The following is a 22,890-nucleotide window of genomic DNA, read 5'->3' on the forward strand; positions in this document are numbered from 1 at the left end:
AGAGAAAAAAAGAAAAAAGAGTGAAAAAAAGAGATAGAGAGAAAGAGAGAGAGAAAGAGAGACACAAAAATAAACAAATAATTGCTTGATTTATTGAAGACATAAAAAATTATGTTTGGCAAAGTTAAAAAAACAACAACAACACCAAACATCCTATACCTATTTCGTATTCGCAAGCCATAGAGATTGGTAAAAAAAAGGGTTACAAATATGTAACATATGCAACTGATATGTATCTGTATGTGTGTGTGTGTGTTTGTGTGCGTGCGTGCGTGCGTGTGTGTGTTTGTGTGTGTGCGTGCGCGTGTGTGTTTTAGTCTACGACACATATGAATATATATATATATATATATATATATATATATATATATATATGTGTGTGTGTGTGTGTGTGTGTGTGTGTATTACTTATATATATATTTAAAATTTATATATGATTGGGCATCTGCTAAATCTATTAACCCATTTTCTAAATCCTACCAATGTCACAGCCAACATACAACTACTACTACAACTACTACTACTGCTACTACTACGACGACGACTACTACTACTACTACTAATACTATTACGACGACGACGACGACGACTACTACTACTACTTCTAATAATAATAATAATTATTATTAATATTATTATAATCATAGTAATAATAAGAATGATATTAAGAATAACAATAACAGTTAATATAATATAAATAATGTGACATTTATTACGTCGACAAAGACTAATACCGGTAAAACTAAGTATGATAATACCATCAGTATTAATACAACTAATATTATTAAAAACATTAATCTTTGTGTGTAAATGTCAATACGAATGTGCGCGCGCGTGTGTGGTGTGTGTGTGTGGTGTGTTTATATCTATGTGTGTGGTGTGTGTATATTTGTATCTATGTATAGTTATACACATTCACGCACAACAACACAACAAAGACTACATTGTTATTGTAATAATAATAAATAAAAGATTGTGTATCAAGATATATAAGATAAATGATTGATATATTTATTATCAAGTTCACTCTATACAATGAAAACTTTGAGAACTGTCATTAATGATACAATGATATTATTGTCTGCTTTCATGTCGTTGTTGTTGTCTGTCATCAATGATACAGTGTTATCATTGTCTGCTTTCATGTTGTTGTTGTTGTTGTTGTTGTTGCTGTCATGATGTGATTTTATGAAAAATAGCAGCAACTACAACAACATTAACATTCACACCTTTTAATAGTAGTTATAACAAAGCAACAACAACAACAATAACAACAAATTATTATGATTAATTAAGATGATTACATATATAACAATGATATCAAAACAATATTGCGTCATTTTTATAGCGCTTTTTTTGCTACAAATCTTATAAACAATGATATGTAACCACCAACAATTTAATAAGAGCAACATCATCATTGGGTGTCAATAGGTAAATGTAAAAATATATCTTGAAATACCGTGAAAAGAGATTTGTATGTCTACATATGTGTGTGTTTTGTATGTTTGTGTGTATGTTGTGAATGTATGTGTATGTATGTGTGTGTGTGTGTATTTGTGTGTGTGGGTGTTGTGTATGTGTGTTTGTGTGTGTGTACCTAAAATAACACTGATGAAACTTACAGTGCATATAATTAAAAGAAAAACATAAACAAAAAATAGAATAGATAAGAGAAGAACTTCGAAATAAAAGATATTATCACAAAATTATTACCGATGTTAGCAAAATAAACACTATGTCGTATTGTATAAACTTATTGAATGTTTTATTCAGAATAAACACACAAAAACGCAAACAAAACACACATACAAAACACACAAACACACAAAAAAACACACACACAAAACACACACACCCCAAACACACACACAAAACAATACAGCGACTAGAACGGCAAATGAGAACGAATAAAACTCGACAATGGTACGCGAAACTTATTGGAAGACGAGTTTGGTCTGAATGTAAAAAACTGAAATGAAAAATTTGAGATGAACGCAAAAATGGAGAAAAAAACTAGAGTGATAACGTCCATTTTTATTCAATTTTTAAAATTTTTTTCTGCTTTCAATAATTCAGAAGTGTGAGAAATTAAATTTAAAAGCTTTCAATAGTAGTAGCGTTGGAGTTTGAATGTTATTAACATGTAAAAATTGTTAAGAGCCATGTTTACTACAAATATTGAATGTTTACAAAAACTTCGGCAAAGGAAACCAAACTTTTAAGACGTTACATGATCAGATGGATCATTCTCTTGTATATTTTAAAAATTTTCAAAACATCACACGCGAGAAAACAAATAATGCTATTCATTTCATTTAACAACAGACATACAAGCGATTGAAACCCTCACAGTTTAAAATACACAATTACATATACATAACACACAAAAACAAACTCGGACACACATACAAACAGAAAGAGAGAGAGAGAGAGAGAGAGAGAGAGAGAGAGAGAGAGAGAAACAAACTCACAAAGACGTACTTTAGCGAAGTATTCGTTATCCAATGATAGATCAAAGTTTTGAAGATTTCGTTTTGTGGGATGCATCAATTTAAACCTCAGTAGCTTCCTCTTTGGATTCACCTGTTCGTTCGTTCGTTGATTAAATGTTTGTTTCTATTTGTATGTTTGTTTGTTTGTTTGCATTCCTGTTTCTTACATGTTGGCAAACTTGTGTTTAGATTTTTATTTGTTTAATAACATTTCAAACATCTCTAATACAATGCAACATTTTTTTTAAATGTTTAAAACTCTCTACAAAATTATGGTAAATTTATAAATTTATTTAAAGAATTATATAAATTACCTAATCTCAAACTTTGATCATACAGCCAAACAATTATGGAGACTCTTCGAAGAATATTCGACTATAAAAACCTACCAAGAAAACAAACCGAAAACCACTCAAAAACCCAACCGAACCATGGGAGACAGCATCCGCATCCCCAACCAAACTAACTTGCAGTCCGAACTGGATCCTTCCCTTGTGATCCTGTATGTAGAAGACGTACCAGCTGACGTCAAACGAATCCATGTTCAATCGGAAGGTCGTCGTCAAGGAAAAACTCAATGGGATGCTTTTCCAGAACACTCGCCTGTTCAGAGATTACATTTTTTTATTGTTTTTTAATTAATTCAAAAAATTTTATCTAGCTTTTCTAGTGAAAAAATTAAATAACTCTACGTATTTCATGAATTTTTAATGTTTTGATTGAGTTGGAAACACTTTCGGGCCAGGATGAAGATAGATGTGTTTTTCCAATTGGAATGCATTAAACATGCCTGAAATAAGAGAACAATTTCAACTATGCAATGCTAAATTGTTGAAGGTCACTCACATTCTAATTTTAAAAAACAACTAGATACCAATTTCAGTTTTTAGACTCAATAAATTATTCACCAGAAATAGTCTAACAAGCAATAAAACGTGCCAATAAATGACACACCAAAGCCATAGAACCAACAGGTACATACACGTACACAAACACATTTACACATACATACAAACATATACACATCTAGAAGTAGAATGTACAAATTATTTTTTATTCAAACGTGGAGGAAAGAAACGTTGCTTTTTATTTGCCTGGAAAACAGATGTTGTTGGTGGAAAAAAATTTTCATTTTGTGTTTTTTTTTGTCAAATTCAAAATAACCTTGAAGTTTTTTTATATTTTTTTGTGATATATTTTTGGTAAAAGTGAATTTTTTATATTTTTTAATCATGCTTTCTATAGCTTATCTATGGCACACCAGACAATCATCACCTGAAAATTTTAATCTGTTTCATAACTTCAAAACTCTTCCTCCTATCATCATCATCACAACATCATCATCAGCTATTCGTTAGGTCATTATGTATCATATATCATCAGCATATATCACATCATCTCAATATTATCATAAGATCATATCACGCCATATATCATTCCCATATATAATCACCATATATCATGACCATGTATCATATCATTTCAATATCATCATAAGATCATATCTCATCATGTATCATCACCACCAAATAATTGCGTCGAAAAGTCATCTTTATCATTACATATTATCATCATGAAGCTATCACATCATTACATCATTATCACATTTAATTGCGGTCTAGTATATAATACTTACACTCATGTATTTGTTTGTATGCTCGTCTGATCGTGGCGTATATTGTTCTTTTCAATACAGATAATAAATAGTTGTTAAAGCATTGTTTATTATTATATTAATTGTTTGTTTTTATTATTAGTTATTATTATTAATATTATTATTATTATTATTATTTATGCTTATTATCATTACAAATATTTTCAATCGTTTCTTCCAATGAAACAACATTGCATCAACGCTTTCAAAGGAAAATAAGGAGCAAACAAAGCTTTTAAAAGAAAATTATTGTACAATTAAACATACATGCGTATATGTATAGGTACATATAAAAGTTCAAATAGACAAACATACAAACAAAACAACAAACCTATAAGCAAACAAACAAGCATACAAACCAACAAACATACAAACAATTCATCATCGCCAGCCTTTTTAATTGCCTCGCAGCTGCACCCATTTCACTTTCGAGTTGGGTTGTGTTTCCCTTACCTCATTCACAATTCGGCTTATATCTTTGTTTCATTTCAATGGCGGGCCACACAACATACAAAAACTAAAATTAGGAACATGCAAACAAAAATGGTGCGATTCATAATTGAAATACTATACAAAAGTAGAGAAACATGCATACAGGTAGAGAAACAAACATATTCAAATTGTACAATATTATCAAACACAAAATAACTACATAAAATCACACACAAACTAACATATACGCGCACACACACACACAAACCAGCCAACCACAAACACACACACACACACACACTTACTTAGTAGACATGCGCAGTTTAGACGTGGAATCAATCCTGAAAGCTTTCTGATAGGCGCTTGATCCTTTAACCACCTGAACTTTTGACGTCACATCTGACGCCATGTAGTCCACCCCGAATTTAGAAAGTAGGTCAAACCCTGAATGTAGGTCACATAAATTAATTAGGTCAAACTTTGTATGCAGGTCATCACGTAAATTAATTATTAAACACAATTATAATTTAAATACGACAGCAAATTAATTTAAACAAAACACACCGACTGCAAATTAATTTAACATATAAACAAAACGTATATAAACACCTACATAACTTTCATAATTTTTCACATATGCACTTATGTATAATGCATTCTAAATACAGGATAATAACATATCAGAAGTGAAAGTATCAGTTCATTGATGTTACTAATGATAAGAGTTTGAACTAAACATTTGTCTGGAGTGGAGAGAGGATGGTGAGAATGATGATGAAGCAATGAAGACGATGATGACGTAAAAAGTGATACAGCGATGTGATGATGACGACGATGATGGTCAAAATGATGCTGCAGACGACGATGATGGTGAGAAAGAGAAAGAAATGGCAAACAGGAGCAAAGAGAAACAACTTGCAAAAGTTATTTAAAGTAAGCAAGAGAGAAAACATGACGGCGATGAATCGTTTTGAACCATTTTTAAAACTTTTTAAAATCAGGGCTCATTATCTATTAGCAGCACGAATGCTGGTACATAATAGGATTGATGACGACGATGACGATGATGACGACGATGATGATGACGATGACGAGAATGCTGCTAATGACGATGACGTTGCTGCTGTTGATGACAACCGTTATGACGATGATGGTGGTAATAAAAATGATGACGACGACGACGCTGATGACGACGATGATGATGACGATAGTAATGTTAGTCATGAAGGTAAGGATGATAATAGCGATAGGTAAGGATGAAAACAAAAATGAACATCAGCAGATGATGATGAGGATAACGATAAGATAAGGATGATGATGATTTCAACAATTGAGGAAATAATGACAAGATTACGAAGGAATGAAAATAAAGATGACCCAAAAAAACAGTTTCACAACTATGAATAAGCATCATCAATCATTATCGCCGTCATCGTTATCATCATCGTCATCATCATCTTCATCAGCATCCTCATCATCAATGACACGTGACCCGAGTGCTGAAAATTCTAAAATTAAAAATAGTTCTTTTGAAATGTCAATCAAATTTAAAAAGCACATTCAAATAGAAATGCGGTGAAATGTTTTTTTGCCATCATTAACATCATTGTCATCATCGTCATCATCATCATCATCATTATCATCATCATCATCGCCATCATCATTATCATTACAGTCATCGTTGTCGTCATCATCTTCATCTTCTCTTAGTCATAAATAACAATCACGCTAATTTTTTACTCTCAACAAACCGCAATGCCACGCGATAATTTACTTGTCATTCATTCGTTCCTTCCTTTCTGCCTTTATTCATTCTTTTATTTATTCATTTGTTTATTCATTCATTTATTCCATTATTCATGCATAATCCTTATTCAATCTATTCATTCATACAAATATTCATTTGATTTTATTTCTATTTTCCAAGGCCAATTTTAAGGGTATTTATAATCAACCTGTGAAGTCATCATCATCTCATCACATCCCTGCAACCACATGTGTAGCAGCTTTAAAACAAAAAGGAAAGTGATAAAAATCAGCAGAGAATGGCTCCAAAGGTATAAAGAACAGAAGACCGAGCAATAGTAACAGACAGCCTACTCATCGCAAGCATGCTAAGGAACGCTAACAACAAGAACCCAGATAGCATTCAAATATCGGAGGAGATAAACAGTCTTGAAGCACGTAATAAAAGTCTGACAGTAGCTTGGATAGCGGGGCATTGTGTAGTTGAGGCAAACGAAGAAGTAGACAAGGCGGCAAAAGAGAGCTGTTTTCTCCGAAACTCCAACAGATTAAATACACAAGGTATTACACAGATGTTAATGAATCAGTTGGTACCAGAAAAGGATATACGGCACGATAGATATTAAAGTTGTTATTGTTGTTAATTTGCTATTGTAGATGGAGTTAGGGTCTTATACAAAACAGACTTTGCTATTGTTAACTAAAAGTGCAACTAACACTACTACCCCTACTACTACTACTACTACTACTACCACTACTACTACTACTACTACTACTACTACTACTACTACTACTACTACTACCACTACTACTACCACTACTACTACTACTACTACTACCACTACTACTACTACTTCTATTACTACTTAATTTAACTCAGTTAAAATCCACATGCTAAAATGTTTGTTCTATACATTCTATTTTAAGTTTTTTTTTGCTTAAGTTTGTATGCATTCGGTTTGGTGTTTTGTTATTTGCCTGTATGTCATTATTGTTGTTGGTCTTATTATTGTCAGTATTATTTTTATTATTTGTTGTGTTTTGTTGTAGTTAGTATGTTATTCTGGCCGTATTTTTTAAAAGAAATTCGACCTCACTTAAAAGCTAATTAAAAATAATATCGTCATCGCTGTTGTACTCACTGTCATCATCATCATTGACGTCACGTCATCATCCTCATCGACGTCATCATCCACATCATCATGAATATTATCATTATTTTCATATCATCATCATTAATATCATCTTTGTTGCTATCTGCAAAGTCGAAACTGCAGCAAAACTGTAACAAACAAATAACAAACGAACAATTACACAAATTATCACACATACATACAGTCAAACAAACAAAAAAAACACACAAACATACAAACATACAAACAAACATACAAACACGACTCACACATGTGTCGCGTAGCACATTACAGTACAATTGTTTGTCAGTAATTAATTGCTAATATCTGTTGACCTGGTTTTACAAATTGTATATATACCACACAGTGTATGCATGATGGCAACAAATATATACCATAAGTTTTTGTTTTCCCATAAATAAAACAACATTTTTGTATATATGTTGATATGTTGATGTTTTTTTAAATCTACAAATGTTTGTTTGCATGTTTGTGTTTGTATGTATGTTGTTGTAGATTGTTTATATACTATCACATTAAAAAAGACAACATCAATAACAACAAAAAAACAATAACTTCATTGATAACAGTAATAACAGTAGTAAAAAATCAGCCTATGTTGCTGTATTTTAATTATATGCAAACGAATTTGAAAAAACAAAACAACAACAACAATTACAACAACACAAATACAACATGATATATACGTTGTTATATAATGCTACATGGTAATTTAGCAACAAAAATAACAACACCATCATCAACTAATGATATAATTTATGGCCAGTTTTAATGAGAGAACTGCTGAAATGAATGAACACAAACTCATCGTTATGGGAAAGACAATGGTGGAAATGACGATGAGGATGACGAAAGATGATGGTGGTGACGATGACAGTGATGATGAAGATGATGACGAAAGATGATGACGGAAGATAAGAATAATTATTGAGACGACGATGATGATGACTTTAAGATGATGATGAAAATAAATCTCATAACATATATAAATTACAGTAGAAAATTATACCAAAATACCAAAAACAACAAAAAAATGATTAAACAATTATTTTTAAATGACTAAATGATATTGTTAAAATATTAAACCGTTATCAAATTAAAAACTGTTAATAAAAATTCTGCAGTTAACAAAAATCACTCTAAGACCTTAACCTTTTATTTAAAAACCAATAAAATGTAAAAAATTAAAAAAGATTTCAACGAACACTAAAAAAACAGACACCAGATGAAAAAAAACGAAAAATATATTTAAAAATACATATATGTAATGCATCCTGAATGAATTATGAATTACTCAACAGACGTGATACTAAAACATTCCATATCTCATCGACAATGTAAAAAGGTGTCTAATAGTTTCTGCCTTTGGTTGTTGTTGACAGAACAGTTGTAAAAAAAATGGAAAGAACATTCATTTAAAACCCTAGAAAACCTAAAAAAACGTTCAGATCATCATCATCACGTCTTCCTCATTACTACTACCACTCCCGCCTTCACAATCATCATCACTGACCCATTTCGGAGATAGGAGCTTCCAAAGCGCTAAACATACGACTTCCACCACCACCACTTTTCACATACTTCACTATCGGACATACACGCACCTCGGCTTTTTCATAATATTTCACTTGAGACCCTGCGGAATAATTCAAAATTTTTCAAAATAATTATTAATTAATTAATATTTATAATTGTTTATCGTTGTATTTTATTTTAATAATGTTTTGTTATTAATTATAACAAACTTTCACAAACACACACATTATTATTATTATTATTAATTCACTAACGACAACTTCATAAAATACTCAACACACACTCACACACCACACACACACACACCAGACCCACACATTGCATGTGCAAGGCAGGGCTTCCTATGTATTCAAACCCGGTTACCAGCAAACCAGCAGAACCAGACAAGTTAACCATTCAACCATCTAGCCACCCATCTATTGAAGTATGTTAGGTAGTAAACCAATGGTAAGTGGGCAGTAAAAAACTTTTATTGCAGAGTTTGAGTTGTATGTTTTGTTGATTTCGTGCTTAAATAAGTAATAATTACTCAAACATAGAAACACATATAACTGCAAACTTGCAGATATTCACACAGACAAACACACAAGCTACAATCTGTTAATGATCTATAAATTTATTAGCATTCAAACCTCAGACTCTATTTCAATTGTTGGCACGTTTGGCTCACTCGATGTCTGCCTCTTATCAACACTTGAAACGCTCTTCAAACAATAACGCATGAAATATGAACGCGTACAAGCGCGCACATGAACACACGCAGACCCACGTTCACACAAACTCTCTCTCTCTCTCTCTCTCTCTCTCTCTCTCTCTCTCTCTCTCTCTCTCTCTCTCTCTCTATTTTCTTCTTCTCTTTTTTTCTCATTCTTTGATTTCTCTACCTCTCTCAATTAATTTTCAAAATCAATAGTAACAAACACACAGTGCATTTGAATACTCGTTGACGTGATGAGAGGCGGATAACAAATCCAGTCATGCCATCATCACAAACGCATCGTCATCCTCACCTCATCCTCACCTCATCATCATAACCACATCATCGTCATACTCCATCATCATACTCCATCATCATCATTATTATTATCACAAACATCAGACAGACATTATTGTTCAGGCATCAGCATTCATTACCATTAGCCGACCAACCTATTGAATTGTTTTTGGTTGATGAAGATAAGGAGGCTGATAATATTTCTGTGACGTGGAGTAGCAGAAACCAAGCTATACAACATTCTGTCGGTTGGATTGCATGGGTGGAAAAATAATATTTTTAAAAAGTGATTTCCATATAAATCAATTAATTTATTACTAATCAAGAAGTTGGCAAGATAGCTCAGACGGTAAAAGTGTCACTCCTATCGATGTTTTTAAAGTGTGATGACCTGGTTCGAATATCGTCTGTCTGAAACTAAAAAATTATCATTCGCCATGTGTGTCTGTATCTTACAGCAGCTATTTTAGCACAAAAATCCTGAGCTCGTCAGGGTTGCATTAAACCAACAACAACCAACAAATCATTCATAAATTTTTGACTTTAAATTATTTTGTATATTTTTTTTGGTAAAACATCAATACATAAAGACGTACACGTCATGGTTGTATATGGAAAAAAGCCTTATAAGAAGTTTCAAACTGAAACGTATACCAAACAAATCAATCTCATACCGACAACAACAACATTTTCGGTTGTCATTCAAAGAAACAAACACCGCAAAAAAACTCAAATAATAAACACACAAAAAAAAGAGGAAAAATAAATAATTATAAAAAAAATAAACACACAAATGAAATTAATGACTCTAATTAATGTGCTTTTTGTCCTGTTTTCAGTCACCAAGCAAAATTGTATCTTCCAAACAAAATAAGAAAAATTAGCCGAAATTGAAAATGTTTACAAAAGAAGAGTTATATCAATAAAAAACAGAACGGTTTATTGAGGTGTATGTTTAATTTTAAGTAATGTTTCATATTTCGCCAAACTTTTATGTATATTCTTACCGAATGTTATATTTTTTGCTTTTGTGAAAAACTTGTTTTAACGTAACAAACGAGTCAAAAAATTTATTACGAGATTGAAACGATACCAGTTTGAATACTGCCTCAGCCAGAACAGTTAGGAACTAGATAACAAGAAAAAAAAACCCATTAAAAAATAATTCATCAAACATTTTGTGTGGGACCGACCAAGGAAATAAGTGATTTGTTATGTCTGAATTTAGCTGCAGATACACACCATACACACAAACACGCACACACAGACACACACACACCACACACCACGATCTAATTAGCACATAGTAATAACAGATTGGTTATTGAATGTTTTAATGCTATGGCTTTTTCATATTATATAGATCTATAACGATAAGTAGCAATTGAAGATTTATTCTGATTGTCTATTTTAAACTTTCTTTTTTTATTTTTAATTTGATATTCTTACTTTCAACACGTACAAAACCATTTTTTGTGATTAAATTGTAAAAATCTTAAACATATAAAGTGTTTAGATCGAAAAAATGTCCCACATCCCATTTATACTCGCACATAACATAAACACTTACATCTCCTTCTCCCTCTTTCTCTTTCACTTTTTCTCTCTCTTTTTTTCTTCCTCCTTCCCACACACACACACTTACGCAAAACACACTTGATTAATTCAGTTTCATGTTATTGTTGGTATTTTTCATCAACTATACATGTGCTATACCACTATATTATAGATGTTTGTGTGCGTGAATGTGTGTGTGTGTGTTTGTCTGTGCGTGCGTGTGCGTGTGTGAGAGAATGTTTAGTTATATAATTTGCAATGGGGTTAAAGTTACATTAAGCAAACATGAACACAGATTTACAATATACATATGTGTAAACAGTGTTAAACAAATATTAACATTTTAAAACATTTAAATGCTCGTGCACACAGCTTATTAAACAAACACTGACTTGTTTTATAAACACGGAATTCTCAATACAACATTTAAAGATAGAGATTTTTATGCAGGTTCAAAATTGTTCGTACTTACGCCTCAGTCAATTTTTTGCACTTGGTAAGAAATTTTGGTGGCACTAAAATACATTTGCCTGAAGAAATGAGTGAGAACGCAATGAAAAAGAGAAAGGAAAATAAGGAAGAGAGAGAGAAGGAAGAAGGAGGAGAACAAGAATGTATGAAAGAGAAAGAGAGAAAGAAAGAGAGAGAGAGAGAGAAAGAGAGAGAGAGAGATGAAAAAAAATTAGCGAATTAACTGAACTAGACAAATAAATAGATAAGTCATTCTTACGGGATTGTTCTATTCTTGTTTCAGGAGACAAACATTTGTAGATGCTCTTGTTGCGTATGAAATGAAATATAGGATTCAGTTGTCACCAACTTGAACATTTCCCTCCCAAATGCACACAGACACACACAAATACACGCAGACAAACACGAAAACAAACATACACACACACACACTTACACACGCAAACAATGCCATAATTTATTCTCTTGTAGTTATAAGGTTACGTAACGCGTGCGATTTTTTAACAATCACAGAGCGTACATCCATCAACGTCATCAGGGTTTTGTTACTTCTTCGCAGAAGCAATTTATTACAGCTTCGTTGCTAAATCTTTGACATGTGAATCTCATTTTCAACATCGAAATGAACAGCGAAGTGTGATGTCATCAGTGACGTCATCAAAGCGGCTCACAAAAACGCTGGAGAAAGGTGACAATGAGAATAACGAACAATAACAACATCTTCATTATCACCAGCCATATCGTTATCATCATCGTCATCATCATCGTCGTCATCATCAACAACCAAATTCTCATCTTCACCAACATCCACATTAATCACTTACTCATGATTTCGAAGCTGACCAGTTAACATCTCCAACCAAAGAGGAACGAATTTTTTTGACGGCGACTTTTATTTCTATGTCCTCGTTTTATTTTCTTTTTCAACTTTAATTTTTACAATTTACTTTTTTAATTGTATTTATCTTCAGGATCAATTACATTATCTTGAAAAGTTTGTTTGTGGTTTTTTAAAGTCTTTGATTTCATAGTCTGTTGTTTGCGCTCTTGTCGGTGATGTATCTATCTATGTAAGCAGCAGTCGTGAACTCTATTTATTTATTTTTTATTTTCATTTTATTTTAAAGTTTTTTTTACAAAACAAAAAAAACATCTATTGGAACAGTTTAAAAATTATTCGAACGTTTAACAATTAAATTTTGTTCTATGGCAAAGATAGAAATTCAAATTTCAAAACTTTTTTCATAATTTAGACAAAATATTCAATTAATTTATTGGAATTATTTATTCGTTATCCAATTTTCGAGAAAAATAAAGGACCAATTGAAATCCACAGATACAACAACTTCTTCTGAATGTCCACCAAATCAGTCTACCAGATACACCACCAAATATTTCATGTACTACCACAATTACATTGAACCAGAAACCCTATCTGGTCGAAGTTTTAACAGATCCAAATTATATCGACAAAATATTTGACAAATATTCGACCAAGATCCGACAAACAATCGATAAATATTTGACGAATATTTTCAATTTAACACCGGGCAGCAGTATGCGAAGCAGCCACAAATACCACACCAAACTACTTAACCGATTACTACCGACTAATAAAAAACGTTTACAAAATCGACTGTGATCGATTCATGGTACTTAACCAAGTATCGAATACTCGTCGCCCCGACGCTTTTGAGCTTAAAAGGATATTAGATATTTAGATCACCGTATTTATAAAGGTAATAAAAATCATGTATATATATATATATATATATAAATAAATATATATATATATATATATGCGTGTGTGTGTGTTTGTTATATAATAATATTATTATATCACAAACACAACACATATAGACATATATATTCATATATATATATATTCCTATCATATATATGTTTGGCATAAATTATTTATATATATATATATATATATATATATATATATATATTCAAATAAATAAAGATGTATACTTATATATGCAACAATATAGATGTTATATATACTTCTACATATATTTGTTACATGCATATTTTTATAAAAAATAACTTTCGCCTTAGACCCAGACTGCTATATTATACATGCAAGTAATATAAGAAATTATGCAAGAGTTAATGTATTTAAGTTATTATGCTATTAACACACAAACACACACATACACATACACGCACACACACATACACGCACACACACTCACACATCTTTTTTTTTCTCTCTCTCTCACACTCATTTTCTCTTACACACAAACACACACACACATAAACATATAAATGTACTAAGGTATCCATCTTATTAAAAATCTTATTCTTCCATTTCGAGTATGTTTTTCATTAAAGCATTTATATAATGGCAGATATATACATGTTGAGTAAACAAATACATTTTAATCATTTTTGACGTACAAATATTTTTCAAAACTTTGTATATGTCTATGCATATGTATATGTTGTACACAATACGTGTACATATTTGAATTTATTGTATATCGAACATCGAAATGTTCAATCCACATTTTTTCAAATTAAAAAATTAGTATCTTTTATGTAGTAAAAAAAGTAAAAATGTAAATAGGTACACCTAATTATGCGCAATACAGATTAACCTCTGTGTATTAACTCCTGTTACATACTAATAAAATGTTTCAATAATCATAACAATTCAACTGGATAACGTTTATTTGAAGTTTATCTTTATTAGTATATCGGGGGGTCTGTTCAATTTCATCGCATATTGTTTTTTTTTAAGAACATTTTTTTCTGTTTTTCTTGTCTTGAGGTAACAAAATTTTTACGAAAACTATTTTTTCTACAAAAAACTTGATACAAATTTATGGCAAAACATCTTATGAAAACCAATTAGAGTGAACCAAAAAGTGTTAATTGCACATCATTAGTTTTCAACAATGTCAGATTATGTTGCCATACGGTGCTAATTTTATTACAAAGCTGGTTGATATACTTATTTTTAAAAATAAATACATCAAAATATTTTTTTTACCAACTACTAACTAACCAATCAACTAATCAATCAATCATCACACAAACCAACCTCTCAACTAGCAAAGCAACCAACCATTCAATCAACCAAACAACCACTCAACTAACCAACCAGAACACAAAACAACCAACCAGCCAATCAAACAACCAACCAACCAGCCACCCAAATACAGTTTTATGGCACCCACGGAGTTAATTAACCTCAAACAAACATAAAAAATATATTTCACATAAGTTCTTCACACGTATTTATACAAAAAACAAAAACACACACACAGACAAACAAACAGACCATTAATCACACACACACACACATACACACATGATGAAAAAGATGATGACGAAGATGATAACGGTGACGATGATGACGATAATGATAGTGACATACATAAATATTCATTCATAAATAAACATTTTTATCAGTAAATAAAATAATTATTGATTTTTTTTCCACAAATGATTAATATTAATAAGCAGACAGTTTGGACAATTTGAATTTACATAATCATGTTTTAGCATTTTTCAAAAACTTACGTGTTTGATTGCTTGTTAAGTGTCAACTCCCTAGGGAAAAAAATGAAAAAACACCGACTTGACAACAAAGATATGAAATATTTCACGTGCAATAAATTATTCATTTTGTGTGATTTATGATTAAATTTGCTTAAAAAAATTCAAAATTTTTGCGTATTGTGAAAAAAATGGAAAACAGAATACAAAAATTCGATAGGATGATTGACTGTGTGTTTGTAGAAATTGATTTTTTGTTTGTGTGAATGTTTTGTTTTTATTTTGTTTTCATGTTTGTATATATATATGTTGATGGGCATGAAATTTTGTATGTTTGCTGTATGATTGTTCATACGTTAGTGGGTTTTAATGTTTTTCTAATCGGTTTGTTTGCATATTTGTGATTTTTTATGTTTGTTTGTATTATTGTGTGTATTTTTATGTTTGCATGTTTGGTTGTTCGTTTGTTCATTCATTTTGTATGTTAGTTATTTAGTTTGTATAATGCATATTTGTCTGTTTGTTTGTTTTGGTGTTTGTTTATGTTTGTATGTTTGTTTGTTTGTATGTTTGTCAGTTTTAAATTCAGTCTCCATCGAGTTATGGATCTCTCACGGGTCTTGTGGGCGGAGCGGGTGACGGCGGTCCTACGCCAAAAAATGAATAACGAATAAATTATAATAATGAATATATTATAATAATGAATAAATTATAATAATGAATAAATTATAATAATGAATAAATAATGATAAATTATTATAATTAATATCCGATGATGACATTGATTATGAATTGAAATGACCTTAATGTCATTATTATCGTCATTGTAATTTTTTTAAACTAGCAAACGTTTTTGCTAGGTTCGCAACTTTTGAAGTTAAAAACCAGGTAGGTCATCGTCATCATCAACATCATCATCAACGTCATCATAATCATAATCATCTATCATTTATCTATCATCATCATCATCATCGTCGTCGTCATCATCATATTTTTCATCAGCATCATCATCATCGTCGTCATCTTTTTTTTCACCATCATCGTAATCATCATCGTCGTCGTCGTCATCATCATCTTCAACATCGTCAATCTCATCACCATCATCATCATCACCATTGTCACCATCACCATCGTCACCATCATCACTATCATCACCATCGTCACCATCACCATCGTCATCATCATCTCACCACTATTCAGTGATGGTCTCGGTGAGTTGATGAGTGAACTGAAGAATGTGACCAGGACGACGCTGTTGTTACTGTCGCATATCAAGTTGCGGTGTGGCGTGGTCGGTTGCTGCTGGTAGTGATGATGATGATGAGGAGGAGGAAAAAGAGGTTGATGATGATAATGATGATGATGATGATGATAGTATTGATGATGATAATGATGGTGATTATGATGATGATGATCATGCTGTTGCTGGTGATTAGGATGATGATAAAAATGTTTTGCAGTGAAGTGCGCAGCTGAGTGTTTCAATTGCCTTTACTACCATTCTCATCATCATTGTCATCCTCATAATTTACACCATTATTATCATCATCATTGTCACTACTATCATCACCATCATCATCACGATCGTTGTCCTAACCCTTCTGGGAGTCATGCTTGACCTCCTTCCGCCCGTTGTGGGCGTGTTACAATCCTCCAACAACTCATTCGGGTCTTTAATCTGCCGAGTTTGTGTCACCATCAAAGTTATTTTTATCACCATCATCATCATCACATTATCACCATCAAAATTATTCACCATCGCCATCATCATCCTTATTATATTCATCATTATGATCAGTATCACCAATTTCATCATCATCACTATCGTAGTAATCATCATCATCCTCGTCACCATTGTCTTCATCACCATCGTCTTCATCACCATCGTCATCATTATCACCATCATCAGTGACCTTGACATTAGTTTCTCTGACCAGTGGTTCCTTCATGATCTGCAGGAGCAATTGCAAATAAGTTGCATTGTCGTCACATCCGGTTAAAGGTGGAAGTTGCATGGGTTTGTGGGGCGGAAATTTATTCAGCAACTGGTTTGGAGTTATATCATTTTATTTTTGATAAATCATTTCAACTTTGATATATTATAGATAATAATTTCATTCATTTATGAATCATTTTATTCGTTCTTTTCATTCGTTCATGCTTTTTTTCATTCCTCTATCGTTCATTCAATCCCTTGACAGATTGTCTGTCTAACGCAAGAACTCGTTCTAGCATGAAAATATTTTACAAATTGTCATTCGTTCATTCATTCATTCCTTTGTTTATCCATCTTTTTATCCATCATTCAATTAATTAATTTATTAATTCTTTCATTCATTCATTCATTCGTGCACTGCATCTTCTCCATTTCACCCGTCGATCCATCTCCATCTGGACATCTGCAGACGAGTGAGATTTGTTTTCAAGTGAAGCAACGAATGCACTGTACAGGTCCGAAACCTCTTTTACATTGTCCAGTCCGTTCGGTCTGACGATGATGATGACGATGATGATGGCAATGGTGGTGATGATGAAGATGAAGATGATTATAATGATGATGATGATGGTGGTGATGATGAAGATGAAGATGATGGTGGTGATAAAGATGATGATGATACTGACGCTGCTGATGGATGATAGCATACACACACGCACACACGCACGCACGCCACAAAAACGAATACTCATGAATTCACGCATCCCACACAGTGCAAAACAAGAAAACGAAACTGCCAAGCAATCTTCTAAAAAGTTAACATCTCTCTCATCTTACATGAACATTGCCTCTAAGACATTTGTCTCAGGAATGACTCGGTAACTTGTACCGAAACAAAGATTCGATATGTAGTCGAATAGCAAGACGCAGTTGACCGACGAACGTGACGATGTACACACTAAACTACTTCCGTCTGTTTATTTTTGTTGTTGTTGTGTCGTTGTTGTTGCGTTGTTGTTGATGCCTTGTTGTTTTGATTGTTTTTATTGTTGTTGTTAATTGTTTATTATTAATTTATTTAGTTAGTTGCATTAATCATGTTAGTGTTTGTTGTTGTATGTGTTGATGAAGTTGGCGTTTGTACTGCTTAAATACGTTTGAATTGTTGCGAAACATTGTAAAACGCTATTTCGGAGAAAAAAATTTACAAAACTGATTAACAAGATGGAACTGACTGGCTGAGGCAAACTTCCTGAGTGACAGTGCGAGGTACTTCTTCAGATTCTCACTGTCCGGCTGGCCTGAGGCATTCTTCATTTCAGAGCCATCCAGTTTTATATCGGTCTTAATATTTTTTTAATTGTATTAAATTGTATTGACATTTTTTTAAAAATTATAAATAATAAGTTAATTATTTTAACACCACATCACACAGCTTATCACAAATTGCACGTGATAAGTGGGTGGGATCTACTTGCATTCGAACCCAGTTACAGCAGGCATAAGGACCGTGCGCCTTAACGATTACACCATCTCGTTATACCATCCAACAGAGTGCAGTTATTATAAACTCACTTTAGTGACCACCGTGATGATGGGAACGTTGAGGTACTTGCTGACGGACACTCTACCACAGTTGCACTCACTCGACGGGTGCGGGTTCGAATCCCTAGAGTGCAAGGCTCTGTAGACTGCTTCAACTTTTTAAAATTTAGTTCGATTTTTGAAATAATAATGATGATGATAAAATGATGATGATGAGATGTTTCATGATGATGATGTTGGCTAGAGAAGGAAATGATGTTAATAAAAATATCATAGAAATGTATGAAATTAATAACTAAGAATGATTTTCATTAGAAGTGATTGTGTTGTACGGAAGCCAAGAATAGCAGTATGGAATGGTCAGAACATTTCATATACAACTCTTAAAAAAACAGAAGAAAATAACAACACGAGTAAAAAATTAAAACGCCAGAAACTTCAGACTCGGACAAATCTTACTAACACTTCTTCCTAGTTATTTCATGATCAACGTCCAGTTTAGACAGATGACCGACCAGACATTGAACGTAATGTTCAAAATTTCGAATCATGTTACGCGATTGGTCCATCGGTTCAACCAATAAGACGATAGAACACTCCAAGTTTGATGGCGTGAGAATCTGCTTCAACTGCCACGTGATGTCGCAATACTCTCCGTCACTACTGCTTCCGGTTATGCTCCAGATGCTCAGTTTTGAACTGTTCACTTGATGAACATGTTCATAAAGTATTATAAAGATATTATAAAGACAATGGAATAAAATGAATAAAAACACAAATAAGAACAAAAAAGAAACATTTATTTACATGACAAACCACCCGTCCATTTATAAGTTCATTATCAAAAGTGACGAGGTTGAGTGGAGTGATGACGGAATTGTTACAAGCGCCTGGTCTTGAGTTACAGCCACTTTACCGGGTTCGAATGCTAATAAGTTTCTGCCAATCATGCATCAGTGTGTTTGATGCGTTCATTTTAGAGCATTCTCACATTTATTGTGTGTGTGTTTGTGTGTGTTTGTGTGAGTGTGTGTTTGTGTGAGTGTGTGGTGTGTGTGTGTGTGAAATTACCACCGTCGAAAAACAACGAAGGGGTAACTTACGGTCCTGGAAATATTTTTCATCATCCCACTTGTTGACGAATCCGAATTTGAGTTGCAGTCCGCTTAACTTTTCAGATGTCAGTCCGAAGCTTCTGGAGAGGGTGGACTTGCCTGCCCCCTCCGAACCTACAAAAATAAAAAATTACTTTTTGTTAATTCTATTATTATTATTATTATTGCTGTTGATGTTGTTGTTGTTACTGTTATTACTATTATTGTCGTTCTAATCATTCTTTCATTAACCGATTTATTCAGTAATTCATTTTATTCTTCCAAAAACTTTAGTATATCACGTAGTCAACATGAACCAACCAATCATAATGAGGTTGGTTTCATTCAGTTTCCGAAAATTGGTGCCCAGTCTCACCTCTTTTAAGATGGATTGCCTAGAATGTGTGTGTGTGTGCGTGTGCATGTGTGTGTGTGCGTGTGTGTGTTGATGTCAATATCCGCATTGCATAAGCCATTAAATGAATGAATTAATACAAAAATCTATAAGTTCTAACCAAATATTTTTATCATCTGCATTATTATTGTCAATAGAATTGATATTATTCATGATATTATTGCAATTTTTGTTGATTTTGAATCGTCTGTCGTTGGAGATATGGGTTGTATTAAGATTCACGTTGATGTTATTGGTACTGTTGATGTTTTGATTGTTGTTGTCGTCGTTGTCAGTTGCTGTAGAAGCGACAGCAGCAGGTGTGGCCAGACGATTGACGTTACTTCCTCGACGTCTTGTGTCGACGTTTTTGTGAAAATACATTGTGTAGTTTCGTGTAGTTGTGTTGATTTTTTGTTGCAGCTAATGTTATTAAACGCTTGTTGTATTGTTGAACGTGCTACACATCTAGTTTTTTTTTATAGGTCTCAACTTGTATTACACACAAAAACAATTTTCATTAAACGTTTAAATACAATATAATCAATAATATTCTACAATTGTGAACTGACTTTATATAACTATATTAACCAGCCACTTAAAAAATGACAAAAAAAACGTACGACATAAAAAATGGAAAATGCTAATGTGCATTGGGAAAACATAAATGTAACTCCGTTGTGCACTTACACACGCAACATGTACACACACATATGTACACACACACACATATATACATAGACAAAAACACAAAAGTTTATTTAAATTATCAACGTGTACATTATTATTTTGAATAACATCAATACGAAAGGAATAAATGTCGTTTTTGTTATCATTAACTGATATAGAAATGCATATTTTAGCTGGTTTGCTGTTTTTTGCTAGAGCAACTATACGGCTTATAAAGAATAATGATGATTTTAATTTTAACATATAAAATTCTTCGATTGTCGATAAAATATAGTGTTTTTGTTAGTTTATCTAATATTTTTAAAACATTCGTCGTTATAATTAGTTTAAAAAAATCAGTTCATGGATCAATAGCAAATTTTTTATTCAAAAAATAATTTATTTGTTCACCAAATTAAAGGCGGGAAAACTTTTCTCCCTGACGTCCACCCATGGACAGCGCCAGGGGCCTAGCCTGGAAGAGGGTTTTCGGGCTGAAACACCCCCACAATGTAAAACTTTTCAACCCATAAACTCACTTGTTCGTTGAGTATTTTTGATTAAGTTGTTTGTTTATACGGTTTTAAAAGTGTAAATCACTTTCTACTAATGGCCCAATCGAATGTAAAATAACATTTTGACTGAAAATAAAACACGATTGAATTATTCCTTCCAGAACACTTCTTTATTTTAAAAATACTTCACCTTTTTGTGTTACTATAATTGCAAAAATAATAATTATCATTATCATAATAATAATTATTATTTTATTGCTTTACTCAATCTATCATTCATAAATTTGAAACACTTGAGTGTTAATCAGTTGATAACACACACACCACGCACTTACAAACACATAAGACAAGCACACACATGTGACACATGTGTGTGAGTAAACAAAACACACGACATACTATACTTTTCTCTTCATCTCAAAACTGTGAAATATAAAACAAACATGAAAAACTGGAAATTTGTTTAAGCAGTAATTGTATGTGAGTGTGTGTGTGTGTGTGTATTATTGTGTATTTGTGTGTGTGTGTGTGTGTGTGTGTGTGTAGTGTGTGTGTGGGCGTCAAAGGCAAATCCTAATTTAAAACATTGAACTAAACAATGTCATGAAATCTATAAAATCTCTATATATATAGTATATATATATATATATATATATATATATATATATATTATGTTTTTAATGGCGTTAGTTATTAACCTAAATTGATACATTTTCGGGAAAATATATCAGAACATATCAGAAAAATCTTCATTAATACGACAAACTTTTGTTCATTCATTCACTCAATCATTTGCTTAATCCTTCATTCATTTTTTTTATTCGTTCGCTCACTTGTGTAATCGTTATTTCATTCATTTATTTACTCATACATTCGTCTATTTATTCTTACATTCATTCGTTCGTTAATTCATTTATTTATTCATTTTTTTATCCATTCATCTATTTATCATTCATTCATCTATTCATCATTCATTTATCAATTCATCATTCATTCATTCATTCATTCATTCATTCATTCATTCATTCATTCGTTCGTTCGTTCGTTCGTTCGTTCGTTCGTTCGTTCATTCATTCATTCCTCCATCCACCCATCCATCAACATGTCCGTTGCTGCTGCTGCATCAGTTCGATAATTTATTCCTCAGAGCCCAGGTAACTCCACCCATATAAACTCGTGACGGCCTGT

At 32.3% G+C, this 22,890-nt stretch overlaps 3 protein-coding genes across 3 annotated transcripts; 1 reads left to right on the forward strand and 2 right to left on the reverse strand.

The window, feature by feature from the left end:
• Positions 1 to 1,417: 1,417 nt before the first annotated feature.
• HELRODRAFT_170963 (hypothetical protein) lies at positions 1,418 to 5,076 on the reverse strand (the record flags this gene model as incomplete). Its single annotated transcript, XM_009016776.1, has 5 exons — positions 1,418 to 1,483; positions 2,485 to 2,586; positions 2,963 to 3,098; positions 4,887 to 4,980; positions 5,061 to 5,076. The coding sequence occupies 5 exons, from the start codon at positions 5,074 to 5,076 to the stop codon at positions 1,418 to 1,420; spliced, it is 414 nt and encodes a 137-aa protein (XP_009015024.1).
• A 1,616-nt stretch (positions 5,077 to 6,692) lies between these two features.
• On the forward strand, positions 6,693 to 10,426 carry HELRODRAFT_170964 (hypothetical protein; the record flags this gene model as incomplete). The annotated part of the gene is made up of 5 exons (XM_009016777.1): positions 6,693 to 6,888; positions 8,783 to 8,826; positions 9,327 to 9,404; positions 10,121 to 10,259; positions 10,338 to 10,426. The coding sequence occupies 5 exons, from the start codon at positions 6,693 to 6,695 to the stop codon at positions 10,424 to 10,426; spliced, it is 546 nt and encodes a 181-aa protein (XP_009015025.1).
• A 5,149-nt stretch (positions 10,427 to 15,575) lies between these two features.
• Positions 15,576 to 20,902, reverse strand: HELRODRAFT_191248 (hypothetical protein; the record flags this gene model as incomplete). The annotated part of the gene is made up of 12 exons (XM_009016778.1): positions 15,576 to 15,841; positions 16,094 to 16,196; positions 16,740 to 16,848; positions 17,147 to 17,227; positions 17,463 to 17,594; positions 17,923 to 18,037; positions 18,323 to 18,458; positions 18,721 to 18,829; positions 19,061 to 19,185; positions 19,494 to 19,736; positions 20,134 to 20,259; positions 20,779 to 20,902. The coding sequence occupies 11 exons, from the start codon at positions 20,900 to 20,902 to the stop codon at positions 16,150 to 16,152; spliced, it is 1,347 nt and encodes a 448-aa protein (XP_009015026.1). The 3' UTR covers positions 15,576 to 15,841; positions 16,094 to 16,149.
• Positions 20,903 to 22,890: the final 1,988 nt, after the last annotated feature.

Source organism: Helobdella robusta, assembly GCF_000326865.2.
Source record: "Helobdella robusta unplaced genomic scaffold HELROscaffold_19, whole genome shotgun sequence".
Lineage (NCBI taxonomy): Eukaryota > Metazoa > Annelida > Clitellata > Rhynchobdellida > Glossiphoniidae > Helobdella > Helobdella robusta.